The 18,428-nt window shown below is 36.7% G+C and overlaps 4 protein-coding genes across 5 annotated transcripts; all 4 read right to left on the bottom strand.

Annotated features, from left to right (window-relative positions):
* Positions 1-9,408: 9,408 nt before the first annotated feature.
* BDBG_04083 lies at positions 9,409-11,308 on the bottom strand. 2 transcript variants are annotated; one of them, XM_031721530.1, is made up of 2 exons: positions 10,108-11,308; positions 9,427-9,930 (listed from the first exon to the last, which is right to left on the bottom strand). In XM_031721530.1, exon 1 carries the CDS (start codon positions 11,088-11,090, stop codon positions 10,341-10,343), a length of 750 nt encoding a protein of 249 aa, XP_031578118.1. In that variant the 5' UTR covers positions 11,091-11,308; the 3' UTR covers positions 9,427-9,930; positions 10,108-10,340. The 2 variants fall into 2 exon arrangements, with proteins under 2 accessions (XP_002625214.1, XP_031578118.1); XM_002625168.2 differs by having other exon boundaries at positions 9,409-11,308.
* A 753-nt stretch (positions 11,309-12,061) lies between these two features.
* BDBG_04084 (electron transfer flavoprotein beta subunit) lies at positions 12,062-13,866 on the bottom strand. The gene is made up of 3 exons (XM_002625169.2): positions 13,631-13,866; positions 12,783-13,434; positions 12,062-12,696 (listed from the first exon to the last, which is right to left on the bottom strand). The coding sequence occupies exons 1-3, from the start codon at positions 13,685-13,687 to the stop codon at positions 12,614-12,616; spliced, it is 792 nt and encodes a 263-aa protein (XP_002625215.1). The 5' UTR covers positions 13,688-13,866; the 3' UTR covers positions 12,062-12,613.
* An 11-nt stretch (positions 13,867-13,877) lies between these two features.
* Positions 13,878-16,398, bottom strand: BDBG_04085 (NADPH reductase tah18). The gene is made up of 4 exons (XM_002625170.2): positions 16,191-16,398; positions 15,959-16,134; positions 15,794-15,892; positions 13,878-15,734 (listed from the first exon to the last, which is right to left on the bottom strand). Exons 1-4 carry the CDS (start codon positions 16,356-16,358, stop codon positions 14,174-14,176), a joined length of 2,004 nt encoding a protein of 667 aa, XP_002625216.1. The 5' UTR covers positions 16,359-16,398; the 3' UTR covers positions 13,878-14,173.
* Positions 16,399-16,561: 163 nt separating this feature from the next.
* BDBG_04086 (DNA-directed RNA polymerase III subunit RPC7) lies at positions 16,562-18,300 on the bottom strand. The gene is made up of 3 exons (XM_031721531.1): positions 18,010-18,300; positions 17,619-17,871; positions 16,562-17,457 (listed from the first exon to the last, which is right to left on the bottom strand). Exons 1-3 carry the CDS (start codon positions 18,115-18,117, stop codon positions 17,039-17,041), a joined length of 780 nt encoding a protein of 259 aa, XP_031578119.1. The 5' UTR covers positions 18,118-18,300; the 3' UTR covers positions 16,562-17,038.
* Positions 18,301-18,428: the final 128 nt, after the last annotated feature.

Below are 18,428 nucleotides of genomic sequence, written 5' to 3' on the forward strand. Positions count from 1 at the left end.
AAATCCCTTGTTATTATGAAGAAAAAAGAGTCTATCACTCAGTTTCTTATTCTGTGAGATTCTTTGTAATCTATAGATTCTTCTCTAACTATTACACAGATTCATCTCACATCTTTTATACAGAAGAGTTCTAGTTAACTCTTAATCATTTTTATAAGATTCTTATATAATTATTATACAGATTCATCTTACAGATGAATCACTCTCTATGAGATCATTCTCATTAAAGAGAAGTATTTATAAGTTAATCTTTCACTTATTCTTATAAATCATTGTTCTTTGATACTGTAGAATTGTGAGGAATTTTTCATTCTTTCATTAACTCTATAGAATTGTAGAATTAAGATATTCACAGTCTGTAATCACTCTTTATAGTTATATAGAAAGATTCAGATCTGTGATTTATAATCACTCTTATTTACTAGAGTGATCTGACTGTTTCACAGAATCACTTACAGTGTAAGTAAATCTCTTTAAAGTAGTATAAATATCTCAGATCTGTCTATAGAATCTCATCTTCTTTTCTCTTTTTCTATAACAGCTTTCATTCTCATAAACTGTGAGTATTTTCATTCATTTACAAAGTGTTTTCACTCAGATAATAGAGAGAGAGTGTTTCTGACAATATCTGTATATTAATTCAAGAACTTCTCAAGAATAAAAATTTTTTAATTTCAATATCTTTATAAATAATGTCTGGCTGCTGCTGAGCTTCTTATGAGTGTTTTCATAACTTCTTTAATCACTTTTTATCAGCTGATGAAGCAGAGACACTGCTGCTTATGACTGTGTCTTTATCTCTTTCAGCTCTGTCACTGCATCTAATCTTCAGGTTAGCAGCTCATTTCATGTCTCTCTCAGATCAGTCTCTGACTTTAAGCAGTGCAGTTTCTTTCTTTACTGTAAGTCTTCTTATAAGTAATTTCTTACAGACTCTAGCTAACAGTTCTTACAAAGCTCTCAGTGTTGTCAGTGTCTTCTGTGACTCTGCAGGCCTATGATTATCTTCTTTCTGTCTGCACAATCTCTGACCAGATATATGTAAATATGCCTAGATTCTCTATCAATGATTTTCACACTGCAGCGCATTTCTGCAATCTCATTATTAATAAGAGATAAGTCTCTGAGTATCTGTAAAATCCAGGTAATCAAGACAATGTGAATGCTATGAATTTATAATGAAAGTTAATCTAAATAGATGAGCTCTCTCTTCATATCTCAATTGTTTTCAGGCTGAATATCTCAGTATAACTAAGAGAGTGAACACAGCTTCATAAGAAATATCTGATTATACATGCAGACAGTCAGCTCTCAAGGCTCTACTATAACTATATATACTCTGATATTCAACTTCTCTGAAGTCTGTGCATTTCTGACAGTCTTTGTATCAAATATAATAATTGTCTGTATCACAGATATGATACTCTCTGCTTCTTTGAAGAGAGAAATTAATAGTTATGAGAGAATTGAGTGTTACAGATGATGAGAGTGTGAATTTAAGTTTTCTTTATTTTTTCTTTATTAATCTTCAAATTGTGTTCACAGCTCTGTTTATTTTCTTATTTTTTAGCTTTAATAAGAATATAATTTCTTCTTTTCTTGTATACACTGCAGACTGTTCATCTCAGTAGAAACTCATTATCTTATAGACTAGAGTTTGTAAATAACAGTGTTAATATCTTTATTATAATCAGGTTCTTAGCAAAGACTATGTCATTCTGACTTATCAGAATTCATAGTATGAAAGTCATGTCTCAGCTTCTGCAGATATCTTATCTGTCTGAATAATTCTTAAGTGAACTCATTTATCTTGCTAGAATACTCTTATCACTGAACCTTGAATCAGAGCTTGTGATCTTACTTCTCTGAGTTAATAATCTCTTTGATCTGATATTCTCTTTCACTCTTTAATACTTTATAAACAGAGTGATGAGTCACAGAGTTCTCTTCTAAGAATTTCTTATATTTACAGAGTAAAGAGACATGAAAAATATTATATATTTATAATTCAGATAACAGTTTTAATCTGTAGAACTGTGAGCTAACTTTCTTCATAATTTTATAAGACTCTATCTGTAAGAGATTCAGCTTCTTACTAGATCTCTATATAATAATATTTTCTAGACTCAGTCAGACTCTATCATCTTTCTTAAAACTCTTTATAATATGCTTAAAGTTATAGTATCTCTTCTGATACTTTTAGATCTTTCTCAAGAATTTGTGAGCTTTCTCTCAGATCTTCTGAATTCTCTCAGTCTGTTCACAGATATTACTACACTCTATAGTATACTCTTATAGATTTATCAAGATCATCTGTGAATAAGTCTCAGTAAGCATCTCAAAGAGAGTTTTATCTATGCTAATATACTTTGAATTATTGTATATGAACTTTATAAGTAGTAATTAATACACTCAGTCATTCTGATTGTAATTGATAAAGTATTACAGATACTGTTTTAATATACTCATCAGACATTCTATCTGATCATCTATCTGTTGATGAAAAGTCATGCTTAGATCTTATGAGATCTTCAGTATAGTTATCAGATCAGATCAGAACTTTTCTGTAAAAATTAATTCTCTGTCTGAGATAATATTTACAGATAATTCATGCAACTGAATTATATTATAAATAAAGATATAAGTTAAATTCTTTGACTTCAAGTTCTTACAGATGAATATAAAGTGTATTATCTTAATAAAGTAATTCACTATTATCAGCACACTGTCAAAGCAGATATTATATATATTCTTGCTTTTTAAGAGACTTATAAGAACATTTATTTCTAGCTGTTTTCAAGGTTTCTGTGAGATGAATAGAGAAGTAAGTTCTTCATATAATTTGAACTACACTACTCACAAATTCTGATAAATAGTATAAGAATTCACTATCTTCTTTATAAGTTCTCACATCTTCAGTCAGAAGTATTTTCTTATAAGTAACTTATAAGTTCTAGTATCTGTAAAATAACTTACTAGAGAAGAGTTATAATATCTTTTAATAAGTTCTACATATAGAAACTTATTTATAAGTATATAAATTCAGCTCTCTCTTTATAAGAGGTTATTTAAGTCTCTTTAATTCTTTATTTCTGCAGAATTGATCTCTGCTGTGAGTAGTTTCTGAATATACTGAGTATATTTATTCTTTAGTTACAGTTCAGACAATCTGAATAGAAGATCTTATAAAGACTTATACTCTGTTTCTTCTTATATCAGATCTTTCACAGTACTTCTCAAAGTCTGCAAACTCTTCAGATTATAGATACTCTTTTCAAGAATTCTTATAAAGATTCTCAGAGTGTTAACTCTCAGTATTATAGAGAGTAGTTATACAGGTTTTTTTTCTTTCTCTTTCTTCTTCTCTTACAGAGAATTGAGAGACTCTTCAGTCAATCTCTTTATAACACTCAGTTTAAGCATTTTATAAAGCTTTTCTATCTTCTCTAATCTCTCTGTATCTGTCATTCTGATCTTCTTAATATAGTCTGATCTGTGAGAGAATTTATCTGCTGAGTTCTTAGTTCTCTTGATATATTCTATCTTAAATCAGAACTCACTCAGTCTCTGAGCTCAGTGAATCTGCTATTATGAGAGTTTCTTTATTGAAGTAAACTATTATAAGCTGTTATAATCAGTTCTAATAGTAATCACTGTTATAAAGTTCTCAAAGTAGTGATATCAGTAATAAAAGAATTTCACTATTATAAGAAGCTTCTGATTATAAATGTTATAGTTAATCTTTATAGATTACATCTTCTATAAGAAAAAGATCACTGAAACTCAGTTCTTATTTAACTGTAGTTATAAGACTATTTCTGAAATTATAAAGAAGAAGACATCTGTCTTCAATCTGATTAAGAGTAAGGAATTAAAGTGAAATAGTATCATTATATTCATGAATATCTGTTTTAATCTTGTAAAGACCTTATAAGCTTCTGAGATAAAAAAGTTCTTACAGTTCTCTCTTCTCAACAATCTTTTTATTCTTTATTTATGAAATAACTTCTTCTTATTTTCATTCTTCAGTATGTCTGTAAGAGTTAAGAAGATTCTTATAAATGCAAAGATAAATTATCTATAGAAATTCACAAAACTCAGAAAGATCTGAATCTTATAAATACTAGTTAACTCTGATTATAATAGAATAGTCTCAATCTATGAAGATTTCATCTGAATATCATCTGCAGTGATTATATATTCTAGAAAATTAATTCAGCAGACACTGAAGTTATACTTTATAAGCTTAATATACAGTTCTGTCTCATCTAAGATCTTCAACATACTTTGTATATACTCAGTGTGTTCTTTCTTCTTTATAGAGTACATTATTATATTATTCAGATATATTACTATAAAGACATTCAGATATATATAAAGTGTTTTATTAATAAAAGACTGAAATACTGCAGAGATATTAGTCAGATCAAAAGACATTACTAGATATTTAAATAATCTCAGTGTAGTTCTAAAGACAGTCTTTCATTTATTCTCAGACTGTATTTACAGCTGTGTATATATATTGATTATATTTAGTTATATGAATATAACAGCTTCTGTAAGACAGTTAATTATATTCTTAATCAGAGATAAAGAGTAACAGCTCTTTATTATCTTGAAGTTCAGATTGTAGTAATCTATATATAATCTAAGATCTTCATTCTTCTTCTTTATAAATATCACAGAGACTTTCATAGAGATCTGTGAAGATTAGATAAAGTCATTCTTCAGATTCTTCTTTATATAGATCTGTAAGACCTCTGTCTTATAATAAAAGAGTTTATAGATTAATTCTTAGAAGAGTTTCTACTCTTCTATTAAATCTATTATCAGATTCTTCTTATAATAAGAGAGAAGCTCAGCTGCTTTTACTGAGCTGAATATCTTTATAAGATCTTGATATTTCTCTGATATCTGAAGCTCAGTTTTCATGACTGTGAGATTCTCAGACACTTATAAAGTTATTATATAGATAAGCTTGTCTTCTCTAATTAACTCTATAGTATTAACTAATTCTATCTCTGTAAGTAAGTCTATCAACACTGATTGAAAGTATAAACCTGACTCACAGACAGTTATATGTGAATTGTGTCTTTAAAGTTATATAAGTCTCAAGTACATGTTATCTGTGATATCTGTGATAATCACAGTTTCTGCAAATCTTCTTCAGATTTCAGAGAGATCTTGTAATTCAAAGATAACTCTTATAAGTTTCTCAGTTCTTGAATCTGAGTTCTCATGTTCTGCTTATTATAAGAGCAGATTCTCAGTCTTCATCTTTCAGCTCATTTACTCTGTGAGCTTTAGAGACATCACAGTGACCTGAGATTCTGAGTTTATCAATACTTTTCATACTTGTAAAGCAGTAGTACTGCAGTGTGATCTCTTCTTATAAGTAAGTATTTTCATTGAGAGAGCAACAGATTCAGATGTCAGCTTCAAGACTTTTAAGAAGGCTGTTACTGACTCTGTCTGTAACTTCTTAAATTTCTATTTTAATTTATCTGAACAGTTTGCACAGAGATGTTCTGATTTAGAATAAATAAAGTAGAGTCTCTTTTTCTTGATCTCTCTATTATACACTCTGTTTATAAGAGCTTATGAAGCTCTTTCTCTCTACTTAGTAGTCAGACATAAATCTCTCTATATCTTATCATCTTTTTCTGATAAATCTGTTCTCTGTTATTCTGACTCTTGCAGAGTCAATCAGTGATCTGCTCTTCACAGATCTGTGACTCTTATAGTAATCTACAAGTGATGAATAAGAGTCATCAGTTTCTTCAGAGTCAAGAGCTTAGAGTCTTACTTAATAAGCTTATTCTGCATGTTTTTATTCAGTCTCTTTATAAACATCATTATTCAGGTCTTATTTCAGAACTCTGTTTTCACAGATCTTAATTTATATCATAATTCTATGAAATGCTATGAGTAGTCTTTATCAGATTTCTTATCTCTTTTTCTAATATTAATAATTGCAGCTCAGATGTTCCCTGTTCAGCTGATAAAGTCTCTTAACTTATTCTCTAAATAGATCTTGAGAATAGATCAGTGAGATCTCTTATAATCATTCTCTAGATAATTCAGCCAGTTCTTAACTTCAGTGTAATAGAGATCTGTTATTATGTAGATGATAGCTTCTTCATCTTTCATATTACACAGTCAGACTTGTAAGTCAATTTCAAATATAAACTTATAAAAGCTTTTATAGATTATGATTTGATAAGTGATCTTAAGTGATTACAGCTTAAGAAAGTTTCTTTTCAGTTTATAGATATCTCTGAAGATTATGTTTAGAGACTCAGTTTAAGAGTGTTTACAGACAGTAAGCATTTCTTGTAGAAAAATAGCTTAGTTCTGTGAGAGATGCTTAAGAATGTTCTTCACTGAGATTGATTTATTCATGAATTTAGAGAGTTTCTCTATCACAGATGCAGAGAATAATATTCTGTAAGTGATTGATAAGTTCTCTGAGACTTCTTTTATAAGAGTTATTCATGATTTAAGTGACTGCTTCTGAGTGTCTGCAGTAGAGTTTGCAGAGATTGAAGTATACAAGTTTCTAGTTCTTTCAGTCATAACAGACAGTTGCTGACTGACTGAGCTTAAAATATAAGAATAAGTACTCACAGGTGATTATTCAGGTGTTTGCAGCTTGATATGATATGTACTGTTAACTACTAGAAGTATTCACAGTAGAAAGATAAAATGTAGAGATTAAATGTATAATAGCATTCAAGCTGAGTTGTGAATAGTATTCATGAACTTCAGTCTATATAGTTGTGTGTAGCCAAGGGCTGCTAGCCCTATTGATTACACAAGAGATAGAAATAGAGGTAAAGAATCCGCGAGAAGCGGGATTTCTTACAGCTGTACTTCTAAATAATATAGTTAGAAAAATAATATATCAGATTATCTTAGTAATAATCTACAGTTAAGAGAGTAAGAAATAGATATAAAGATTTAATATTTTAAACATAGACTTATAACTGATGATGTTTTATATCTTAAAAAGAACAGATTTCATGAAGACTCTCTGTAAACTATATAAGTGAATTCAAAATTATAGTAGATTATAAAGTATCAGTAGTAAAAACAGTCTACAGCTTCTCTAGAATAAGATTCTTAATAAGAGAGTCAGTTTAATTATAGAAAAAGTAACTCTGATTATTAATCTATTTACAGAATAGAGAATTGAAAAGAATTATTAAAAATAACTATAATAGATAAAGTAACTGTTATAGTATTTAAGAAGAAACTATGTATAATCTGTAAAACTAATTATTCTTTATCTAGAGAGAATGAATTTGACTTCATCTTATAAGAAAAGTGTTGAAAAGACTTAAGAAAAGAGTGAATAAGTATTATTAAACTCACTAAGTAATATATTATAAGCTGAAGATAGAGTGAGATAATCAATCTATTCTTACTATAATATTTTAAATTTATAATGAAGTTACTTAACTTCAGACTATGAGATTAAAAGATCTGAAATATCAGAGTATTTAGATGAAATATTCAAGTTATTAAGATTTAAATAATTCTCATTCTCAATAACTGTTAATTCTTGTTTATTAAGCATATGAAAAGAAATCTGATCAGAGATATCTTTATTTTCAGATAACTGATTTTAAGTCTCTTTATTAATCACAATATTCTGATAACTGAGATAATTTTTATAAAGATAAATTAGTTATTGAGTAATAGCTTCTTTGTAAATTATGAAATCTCAGTGAAACTAATATTATAAGTAAGAATTTATATTTAAATTTAAAGACTTTAATATAATAATATCAAGATTCTTAGAAAGAAGTAAGAGAGTGTTATAAATATAGTCAGTATCTCTAAGAAAGCTAATAATATAATTTTTATACTTATACTGATGTTTTCTGACTTGACAGATCTTAATAAAGATATATATATATAAAATTAATATCTCTTTAATCTGACTGAGAATAGAGAGATCTGAATCAAGATTACTGAAATCAAGATTATTCTCTTAAGAGAATAAAAATAGCTTATTAGATAGTTATCTTAAATTAATAGTATAATAATAAGTATAAATATTATCTTAAAGATTTATTCTAAATTAGTGAATTTAATAATGACTACAGATCTTTATCTGTAAATCTTCAAGTATATAATGAAATTTCTATATATACTGTTAATTATCAGAATTAACAGCTGAATCTATAAGATAAGTAGAACTCTGAGAATTTATTAGAGAATCTAAGATAATTACAGTCTATAACTAATTATATTTCTGAAGAATTATAAGAACTTCTATATTTAATGTATTAATTAAGCTTTTAAGTTATATAGAGTACTGAAATATCAAGAGACTGCTAACTCTTTTATTAAGTTAATTAATAAATGAATCTGCAGAGCTCTGAGAAACAGAACTTTGAGAAGTTAAAAGTAAGAAAAATAATGTAAAAGATGTCTACAGTAGAAGTATATCTATAAAAGTGAAATAAGATTAACTTAAGAATAAGTTGAATAATAATATAGATAATTAATAAAAGACTGAAGAGAGATTTATAGAACTGAGAGATAAATTAATTATTAAAGATAATAATTATAGCTATTTTCTTAATTAAGTTAAGAATGAAGTTAATAAGAGATATTCTCTATAATATCTGATAATATAATAAGTTCTTTAAATAGCAGTTTTCTTTTTATAGATTACTGTTAATAAAGATATATCAGAACTATGAATCTTATAGTGATAAAACTTAATCTCAGATAATATATCTATTTCAATAGATTGTTCACAGACTTGAGAGACTGCTGTTAATTATATAAAGTATTAATATATCTGAGATAATAAGAAGAGTTCAGACTTATTTATTATAGAATCTATAACTATAGAAGAATCTGATTTTACTGTACATATTTATTTATAGTTCTACACAGTGTAAAGAGATAATCAGTAATAGAAAAGATATAATAAGAGAAGATTACAATATCTGAGTTCTCTGAGTGTAGTATTAAAGACAGATAGCTGTAGAAGTAGTAGAATACTGTAAAGAAATAAATTAATCAAGAGACTGATTTTATAAGCAGTGAATGCAGGCTTTTAATATATTATTTATTCTTGAGAATCTATGAGAGATAATTGATCAGATGTGTTATCTATTTAAGAATCTGTACAGAGTAAGTAGTTAATAAGATGTATGATCTATTATTCAAGAATCTGTACAGAGTAGATAATATAATTGATAAGATGAAAGATGAATGTATTATGAGTGTGTAGAAGTTATAGTACAATGTCATGGAATTGCACTTCACTTAATTCTATATCAATCAGTGAGCTGTATTCACATCAAGAACCTCAAAAAGAAAATTCTCCACTTTTAATAACCAGGGTTTTCATCATATATTTGCTTCGCTTCGCTCCGCAAATAAGCATTGGAAATTGTAAAGAAATGTGCATTCTTCTCAACTTTTTAGACTATTAAACATGATATTTTTTTTAGTTTAATAATCATTTCATTTCCTGCCAACAGTCAATTCTCTATCACACTTGATAATAAAGAAATACTATGAGTGTTTAGCAATTTGTGACACTTGCCATGATTGTGTGGAGGCAACCAAGATTAGCAAGTGTGAAGGATATAAGCGGAATTAAAGTTAAGGAGGAATAACTTGACTGATCCTTGATATTTCAATGTCTTCTCATAATAATGAACAAAAGAATGAACGAGCGCATCAGAAAATCATGGAAACTAGGCTTAAGAGAGCATATTAGCTAAAGGCACTATTCTATACCATCATAGTCCTAACAAAGCTAAGAAAGATTCCTAAATTTCCAGATCGCTCGTTGCTGCCGCATTTTCTGGCTCAGGAGAGACATCGATTTTCGGGATGACCAGGGGTGTTGCAGATGTCGGTATAAAATCAGTTTAAAGCTCGTTTCCTGTGGGTGGTTGGCTATACGACGATTCAGTAAACGTAGGTAAGGGGTTTATGTAAAAGCGAGTAGGTATGCCATAAGCAGTTCAAGAGAAATTGCAGATGGAAAAGTTCGCAGATGGGAAGTGTATTGTCCAAGCTATGAACTAATGCCGCTGTTGAAGATTCGTTGTAGTTTCCGAAGGGTTTTCGTACATTTGAAGTCTGGGCAACCGCCCTTGTAGTGCGTTAACGCCCTTTGATATGCACCGAGCGGCAGCATAGAAAGCCGATACTGAGATAGGATAATCTAGCCTTCCAAAACGTAGCAGTATCGCGACTGAGGAAGTGTGATAGTAAGCATAGATCAAATCAACCAAATCAACGCCTCGTCACTCGCGGCAGCAGAACATTGAATCAGTTCGAAGGTGACACTTCCCGCGTGGATCTCAAGTCAAACATGCTTTTCGTTTCGAACGGCTGTCATGCCCATCGTACACGAGGTTTCCTTCTTCACCAACCCTTGCAATTTCCCACCTCTCATGTTCCATTGGCTTCTTTCCAACTCCCAGATGCTGGACTTTCCACCCATGTGTTACTAGTATATCTGCAATCATCCGTCGATGGCATCGCCACCAGAGCGTCTCGCTGCACATAATTGCAAGGCACCCTTGGCCAGAAATTTGCAAGTTCTCTGCGAGGCTTTTTAGCTCGGTCAGACCCTCTTTAAACGACGACGTGCACATGTATCCTGCGTAATTTCGGAACGCGGCGACGCGGATTGTATTGTGTTGATCAAGGTTCGGTTGTTTTGCGTTACGCCGCCCACCCAGTAAAGGTCCAGACCATAAATAGGTGATATGGGCATTGTTTAATTCTGCAGAGTCCTGGAGGGTATCATGATTAAATTGCGGATTTGTGAACGACCGCGGAATAGAGCGAACATCTACAAGCTTGGTGACATGGATGGACTGGAGGAGCCCAATAAGCTCAGGAAGCGTGCGCGTTCCGTGACCAATAGTAAAAATGGGCGGATGGCTTAGTATTGCCTGAGATGGTTGCTTAGAAGCACGGTCCTGCTGAAGCGATTGGAGTCTGCTGCTGCGGCGCACTGTAGAACCCATGTTTTGGTCTGCTAGATGGGCATCATGCCTTTCTTTTGCAGGAGAAGCCCTGCGTTGCGTTGGATTTTTAACCATATTGCCTGACAAGTTTGTGCAGCAATATCTAACTGGTCGGTATCCTATTTCATTCTCGTGCAAATGGAACCATATGACACTAGGGTGGCCGCTAACTACATAGTAGCACGAGGCATTTTAGGGAACTAGAATAAAGGGATAGCTGGGGAAAGTGAGCCTATGATAGACTGTAAAGACCTACATTTACGGCCTTTTGAGGCAACCAGTGACGGCATAAACCTGTCTCGTAACTTTCATTACAAACTTAACACAAGACAACTCACGGCATCCCGAGTATGCCGATTTATGACGCTAGAACGCATTGGGGTTAGTTACCGAGAGGATTGGTCGTTAAGATAAGGTTTACAACAAGGTTGGCTGCAACCCATGGGTCTGAAAATCCACTAGGCCATAAAAGGGAATATCTGGCTGCCCCGGACACCCTTGCCAGCACCTGCCCACCTGGGCAGGGCAGGCTTCGGCCTCATGTCAAGACATATATTATTGGGGCCTTGCCTAGCTGGTGACTCTTTCCAACGTAATGGGGATTTTAATTATATCCATTCCTTTTCTCCTTCCTTTATCCGCCTTCTTCACCCCTTTTTTTGTGTGATACCAGGCGAGCAGTTTATTTTCGAGAAAGCTAGGTGTTCTCCCTGATTTCATTGGATATGCCCAGCACCATGTTGGCAGATTTTGGATCATGGTACGATTGTGCCTAGCAATGTTGGGCTGTGGAATCTAGTTCTTGGTCCGTTAGTCTTCTGGCGGCGATGGTGCCTCCTGCGTTCAACTCTCTAGACAAGGACCATTACGTTTGTCTCTTGCTTGATGCTGTGCCAAATGAACAAGACCAACCAGAGCCACTGTGGACTCATCCTATCGTGATAATCCTCCTTTTGAGAATAGCAAGATGATCTTTAAGCCAGCTGAATGCTAGAAGGGAAGATAGTTGCGAATGTAATGTACATGTACATGTACAGAGTACATAGTTAACTGATGTAAAGTGCCCTGTCCTATGGGAAGATATTATTCACTGTGCAAACCTGAGCGTGTCATACTGTTTCTTTCACTAGAGCGCAATTCCAACCTATTCACTGTTGAGCATTACGGACCATTAAAGCTGCCTGTATGACCCATACGATGTATGGAAATGTGCATGTGCCTTCAGTTAACCTTTCAAGCGAAAATGTTGGAAGGTCCGACTGTCATTCATTTTGGAAATAACACGTATATCTAAAAGAAACGGCAGGGTTGAAAGCAGGAGCACAAAATCTCTGGTGCAAGTAGACGCATATATCGAGTAGGTCTTTTTTGATATTGGTTTTTGATGGCGTCCAAAATAGGAGGTACGTAGATATGTACATGTACATCACGTCGTGTGTAGGATGTTTTGCACAGATTCGCATATATTGTAGGGGACAGAAAAGGAAGAGGAAAAATATGACGAAAAAAAAACACAGTACGCCAAAAGGAAGCTGAGTTGTACGTATACACTGATGGCGAGGGCAGAGCCAGCGACAATGAACTGTGAAGGAACCCTTTTATAGAGCACCCAGCTCTTTCAATTTGGCAATCATTCCATCGACATCTTCTACCTTGCCACCTCCTTGCCTGGCCGGGGGTTCTATTGAAGATAAGTTAGTTGTATCCAGCAGGGAACTAAATACCCTCAATAAACTGAAGAGAGAAAACCATAGAAGCTAGACATACCCGTAACCTTCAAAGTCTTCAACCTCTTTGTATCCTCAACCCCAAGTTCTGCCAAAGTCCTCTTCTCCAACGGCTTCCGCTTCGCTTTCATAAGGTTCGGCAAACTGGCATAGCGTGGCTCATTTAACCGCAGATCCGTAGTAATCACCATGGGCAACTTGGCCTTGAGCGTCTCCACGCCGCCGTCCACCTCCCGAGTGACCTCCACAGTGCCCGCATCGTCTTTTATATCAACCTTACTCGCCTGTGTCGCCTGTGACCAGCCCAGGAGACCAGCCAGCATTTGGCCCGTTTGTCCCTGATCACCATCAATAGCCTGTTTGCCTAGTAGCACTAGATTGATATTTTCCTTCTGGACTACGCTCTTCAGCATCTTGGCCACGGTCAATGGTTCCAAGCCTGCCTGGTCTGCTTTCTCGGGTACATCGACAATGATTGATCGATCAGCTCCCATGGCCATGGCGGTGCGGAGGGTGTCTGCGCACTTAGGGCCACCGGCGGAGATAGCTAGGATGTCGGAGACGGTCATAGGGCCCTTGCGTTCGCGTAGGCGGACGGCTTCTTCTATGGAGAGCTCATCGAATGGGTTGAGGGAGTGCTTGACGCCGGCAGTTTCGACGCCTGTTTGGGTTTTGTTGATACGGGGTTTTATCTGCGTATGTTAATTTATGGCGAGTTAATGGAACGGCCGGCATAGATCGGTGCTTATGGGATGCGGGTAAGGCAGACAGCAGCTCAATTCGGGCTATACAGGCAACAGGAACACATTGAAAAAAGGGAAAGATTCTCCCCAATTGTAATGTAGTGCGAGCACTGAGAACGGACTGGGAGGAGGTAAAACCACGTACGGCGAAGTCGATGACCCGTTTTACGGGCACCAGTATCCTGAGAGCATTCGCAGCCATTGTTGGAAATCGGAGAGTACACTGGCAGCTCGGAGGCCCTTACTTGTCGATACAGTGGCCGTTGTGAATTTGACCCGGGGTACAACAGCTGAGTGGTGGTGGTGGTGGTGATGTGTCGGTTTTTGGGGAGTGTACAACGGCTTGAAAACGTCGATGTTGTCGGCGTTGCTGAACTTCCGAATCTACCCTCACTCAGATCGCCGGATTCGGCAACCGAGGTTTGCCGGAACCCTGACTCACGTGACATATGTCCCGCCTGTACACGGAACAAAACTTTTCTCATCATGCTCAACCTCTCTTGATATTTTCAGAGTAGTGTGAGTAACTAAACTTCTTTGGACTTCTGTCAAGTTCTGCTAATTTCCGAATCAATCAGGTTTCTCAGAAACAGGATAATGTAAAACACGGTCTATGTGATTGCATGGCATGGCATTATCTAGTATGAATCGGTTATATTTCTCTCACCTCAGTTTAACCAGCTACACTTCACCAAGTCTCTTGCTTATACCGCCCCACTTTCTCCATATCCATCAAATACTTCTCTGCCTCCTCTCGACTATACCTCTGCCTTTCACCGGACTCACTTTCTTTCTTCCCGAACTCTTGGAAGCCTTCAATAAGCGCCTCCCTAATCGCCTGAGGCATTTTACCTGACGACCCACAAATATAGACAGTGCCATTCAGATCATGTAATACTCTAAAAAACAACGCGGCATGCTCGCGGATGCGGTCCTGCACGTATATCTTCTGTTTCTGATCTCTTGAGAACGCCGTTAATATCGTGATATCGAGCACCTTGTTCAACTCATCCCATTCATCCTCGAAAAAGAAATCTGCTCTTCTATTCCGCCCGCCATACAGCAGGATAATAGGACCAAAAAGCATCGGTACGTCAGGGCCATGCTTTTGTCGAAATGTAGTCGCCATGGCAGCCTTTTCCCATAACATAGAGCGAAGTGGTGCGACTCCTGTGCCAGGCCCGATCAGTACTGTAGGCTCCAAGAGCTGTCGCATTGAGGAATTGAGTCCGCCTTTTTGCACTTGGACTTTCAATGTGCTCCCTGGGCGAAGCACTGCAAGGTAGCGCGTACATATACCCTCACGAATCTTTTTAATTACTGTTTGGTATTTGACGATGGCGACCAGGAGATCAAAGCGAGTGCCAGAACTTGTAACATGGCTACCAGGTAAACTTTCGGTGGTTTTCAGTTTCCCACCGCTGGCAAGACTGAATTGCCGTCCGCGAAGGACGGGGAACACGGCACAAACGTGTTGCCAAGGGATCTTCACGGATTCAAACTCATACAAGACTTCGAGGATTGACCGACGGGGTCGCGAGGTGTAGTCGTAGAACTCGTCTATGTATTCTGGATCAGTAAACTCCAAGAGTCGCTCTTTATGCATAGGGTCCTCAGTGTAGTGAGCAATGTTGGAAAAGAAGGATCGTCGTGGTATGGCCATTATATCTAAATAGTCAGTGAGTAGGTTTCTGAGGGTGAAGCCGGGCGAATTCAACAGAAATGGGATCTCGGGAGAAGATAAGTTCTTGGCTGACACATATTTAGGATTGGGAATAAAACGTAAAGGTATGTCGGCGTCGTTCTCCCAGCCCATCGTTGTTATTAGTGAGTTTACATCGCCAGCGAAATTCCGAGGAGTTATTTGTAGGATATCGCCTGGGACGTATCGAATTGACTCGGGAATCTTGAGAATAATGTGGCGGACATCTTGCCAATGGGTCTGCGGTGTGAGTCGATCGTTCGCGACTAATGTCGCGGAGACAGTATTCGGAATGGGTCGCAGGTCATGAGAAAAATTCGAAGGGATGCTGCCATTTTCTAGTTGTTCCCCAGATTGCACTTTTGGCAGTGCTATACCCGGATACGTAGTGGTGCTTTCGACTGGGCTATATTCCCGGCGCGCGAGCACCCATTTTGGTGGTAACTGAACGTCATCTGAGATCGGGTGTTGGTCAGGCGCAAGCGGGAATTTGTCCAATAAATGCTTTCGTAGGTCCAGCGACCACGGGACGAAGGTGCCTTCGAGACTAAGATTGCAGTGTCAGTATGGGCAAGCCGAAATTAATGGTACTCATAGAATGCATACCCTTCCGGATGTTGCTCATCTGCTTCGCCGCATGGGTACAGCTCGTTTGCACCAAGCTGCAATAATCTCTTGTAAAGCTTCCGAGATGCCCAGTTGAACCTAAGGTCCCATACCGGAATTCGTTAATAATTTGATACGTAAATAATGAGAAAATTGCAACCTTACTTTGGGTACGAACTATCCCCCAATCCAAAGAGCGCGAAGTTCACACCCTGGAGAAATGTTGGCGGAAGCTTCTTCAGCAGCAATGACTTCCAGAAAATCCGAGCGTTGGAAGGGAAATCGCCCTGTCCAGTCGTCGAGACCGCGAATATCGTCACGTCATAGTCATTTAGAGATTCCTACATCAAGTGTGAGCTTCAATTCCCCTAAATTCTGGTATGCGCCCTTATCGCACCGCTTTAATGGCGTTCAGCTCGCAAACATGCGCTGAGAAGTGCAACCTCTCTGCGAGGCGCCCAAGCTCATCAGCAACATCCTGGGAGTTTCCAGTTTCTGAACCGTAAAGAATTATAGCAGTTCTACCGGATGCGTGTTCCGTGTTGTTGGAGTCGGCGTTGGCCATTGATTCTACATCGCGGGGTCGATCTGATAAAGGATTTGAGATGTTGGGGATTCTACGCGCCCAAAAAAAAAAAAACCAAATTAGGTTAGGGTTGATTATGAGGTCATCGAACAAAACACCACTTTTTCGTCTTGTCGATGGCATGATACGAACTAACGGGAGAAAGTATAGCCAAAAGTTTTTATATTTCCTCATTAAATCTTTTTGGCTCATTCATTCAGATCTATGCCCTCATATTAGGCGCGAATTTACCAAATAAGTGGCAAGTGGGCCAGTAAGAAGTGTCTACCTACCTGTAGGGGTCATATATTGTACCCCTAGAGGCATGTTTTTAACCTTTACCTTGCGGTGATTATGCTGAAGGACAAGTTGTGGCAGTGCTAAGAAGTCATATAGCTAATACATTAAAGTTCAAATATGCTGCATACCGAATATGGTTTGTGGAAAACGCCAGGCCTAAGCGTAGACTTGGAATCTCCCAAAATAGTGTCATGAACATTTTGTTATGATCGAGCCCGGCTATCCCATCTGATATACACTACTGTACATATCTGGCTATATTCCATGAAAAGAAAAGAAAAACGGGTATCATATATGAAGAAAATTGAAAGAAACGAGATAAACGAGATAAATAGAGGAGAATCATCATCCATAGTAAAAAATGAGAAAAACAGCACTCATTAATACGTATCATTATCCCCCTCTCCACCTCCATCATATCCATCTCCGTCATCATCCCCACCATCGAAATACTGTTCTGCGTTATAATCTCCGCCCATATCCTCCTCATCATCTTCGAAATCATCATCCACAATTTCCTCCTCTCCCCCATCTTCATCCTCATCCAACAAGTCCTCATCCTCCGCTCCAGCTCCCCGCTTTCGTTTCTCGCCAACCTCTGATCCTTCTTCATCCTCTTCTCCATCAGCTGCTATTCTCTTCCGAGACGGACCGACATCTTCATCCTCCTCGTCATCCTCAAAGCCACGCTTCTGGCCGCCTCGTAAAAGCGAACCAAACCCATTGGCACCACCAGCTTGCAAACCGACATATTTGGGGTCAAGGGTCGACCAGAGCTCTTTTGGAAAAAAGTTCATAACTGTAAAAGCAAAGGCACGATGCATCGGGGCTCACATTAGTCTGGGAAATAAAAGCTAGCCAAGTAAGGAAATAAGTAAGATAAAGGGAGGCCCAAGAGGCCTAGGTTCGTACGGAAGGGGGGGGGGGGGAAGCAGAATGGCAAATAAAAGATATACATACCATAGGGCCTTCCTGAAAGTTTTGGCAATGTCCTAGTTTTCTTCAAATATCTCTGTCCGTATGTCGCCATGCCTTGAAATGGATCAAACTGAGCTTTTCGAGCAGCCACCGCGCCTCCCTTTTGTGATGACGGCGGCGTGCTCAACACTGTATAATAGGGTCCATCATGTATCATCTGCCGCAACTGCCTGTAGTAGTCGACCTGGCTGCGCTCCTCCTCCGTAAGCGATTTTGCAATGGGTACTGAGTATTTCTGAAATGAAGTGTTAGCCGCGCGCATACCTCTCCTTTACTTCATATTCGGTCGTAAAGAATCAAGATTGGGAAGAATGATGCTAGCAAAGAGAAGGTTTAAAAGAGTAACAATGGGAGAGCCTCATTTATAGCTCACCGGAAATAATGGCGTAGGTGCGTTATCTGGTTCTCCCCCACCCTCTGTATCCCACGAGAACTCAGCACCAGGCAGCTTTCTGCCCCGGTTTGCACCAAAGCGTGACATATTTCTTTCTCCTCTCTTTCAGCTTTCTCGATTTCCAAAAGACGGAGATTGAAGGAATGATTCATATAGTAATATTATAGTCCAAAAGAAAGGCTTATGGAGTGGAGTAAAAATAACATATATTATCTCTGGCACAAGTCAGTTTAAATGCTGCTTTTGACAGACTTTGGCTTTGGTTGGCAATTCGTACTTTTCCCTCTAAGATGGGTCACGTCAGAAAAATAAATATACTGCCGAATCTGACCGCTTTTCAATTCGGGCGAACTCAACCACGTTTATTTTAGCCTGTCAATATTACCTTAGCGGGGCCG

Source organism: Blastomyces gilchristii (genome assembly GCF_000003855.2).
Source record: "Blastomyces gilchristii SLH14081 genomic scaffold supercont1.7, whole genome shotgun sequence".
Lineage (NCBI taxonomy): Eukaryota > Fungi > Ascomycota > Eurotiomycetes > Onygenales > Ajellomycetaceae > Blastomyces > Blastomyces gilchristii.

Bases quoted from the DNA above. Each gene is read 5' to 3' on its own strand.
- BDBG_04084 (XM_002625169.2), bottom strand. From the start codon at position 13,687: ATGGCTGCGAATGCTCTCAGGATACTGGTGCCCGTAAAACGGGTCATC. The intron at 13,435-13,630 runs GTACGTGGTTTT...TAACATACGCAG, and splicing joins AACGGGTCATCGACTTCGCC to ATAAAACCCCGTATCAACAA. The intron at 12,697-12,782 runs GTATGTCTAGCT...TATCTTCAATAG, and splicing joins GAAGACTTTGAAGGTTACGG to AACCCCCGGCCAGGCAAGGA.
- BDBG_04083 (XM_002625168.2), bottom strand. From the start codon at position 11,090: ATGGTTAAAAATCCAACGCAACGCAGGGCTTCTCCTGCAAAAGAAAGG.
- BDBG_04085 (XM_002625170.2), bottom strand. From the start codon at position 16,358: ATGGCCAACGCCGACTCCAACAACACGGAACACGCATCCGGTAGAACT. The intron at 15,893-15,958 runs GTAAGGTTGCAA...ATGGGACCTTAG, and splicing joins GGGGATAGTTCGTACCCAAA to GTTCAACTGGGCATCTCGGA. The intron at 15,735-15,793 runs GTATGCATTCTA...CTGCAATCTTAG, and splicing joins GATGAGCAACATCCGGAAGG to TCTCGAAGGCACCTTCGTCC.
- BDBG_04086 (XM_031721531.1), bottom strand. From the start codon at position 18,117: ATGTCACGCTTTGGTGCAAACCGGGGCAGAAAGCTGCCTGGTGCTGAG. The intron at 17,872-18,009 runs GTGAGCTATAAA...ACTTCATTTCAG, and splicing joins CACCTACGCCATTATTTCCG to AAATACTCAGTACCCATTGC. The intron at 17,458-17,618 runs GTATGTATATCT...TTGCTTTTACAG, and splicing joins ACTTTCAGGAAGGCCCTATG to TTATGAACTTTTTTCCAAAA.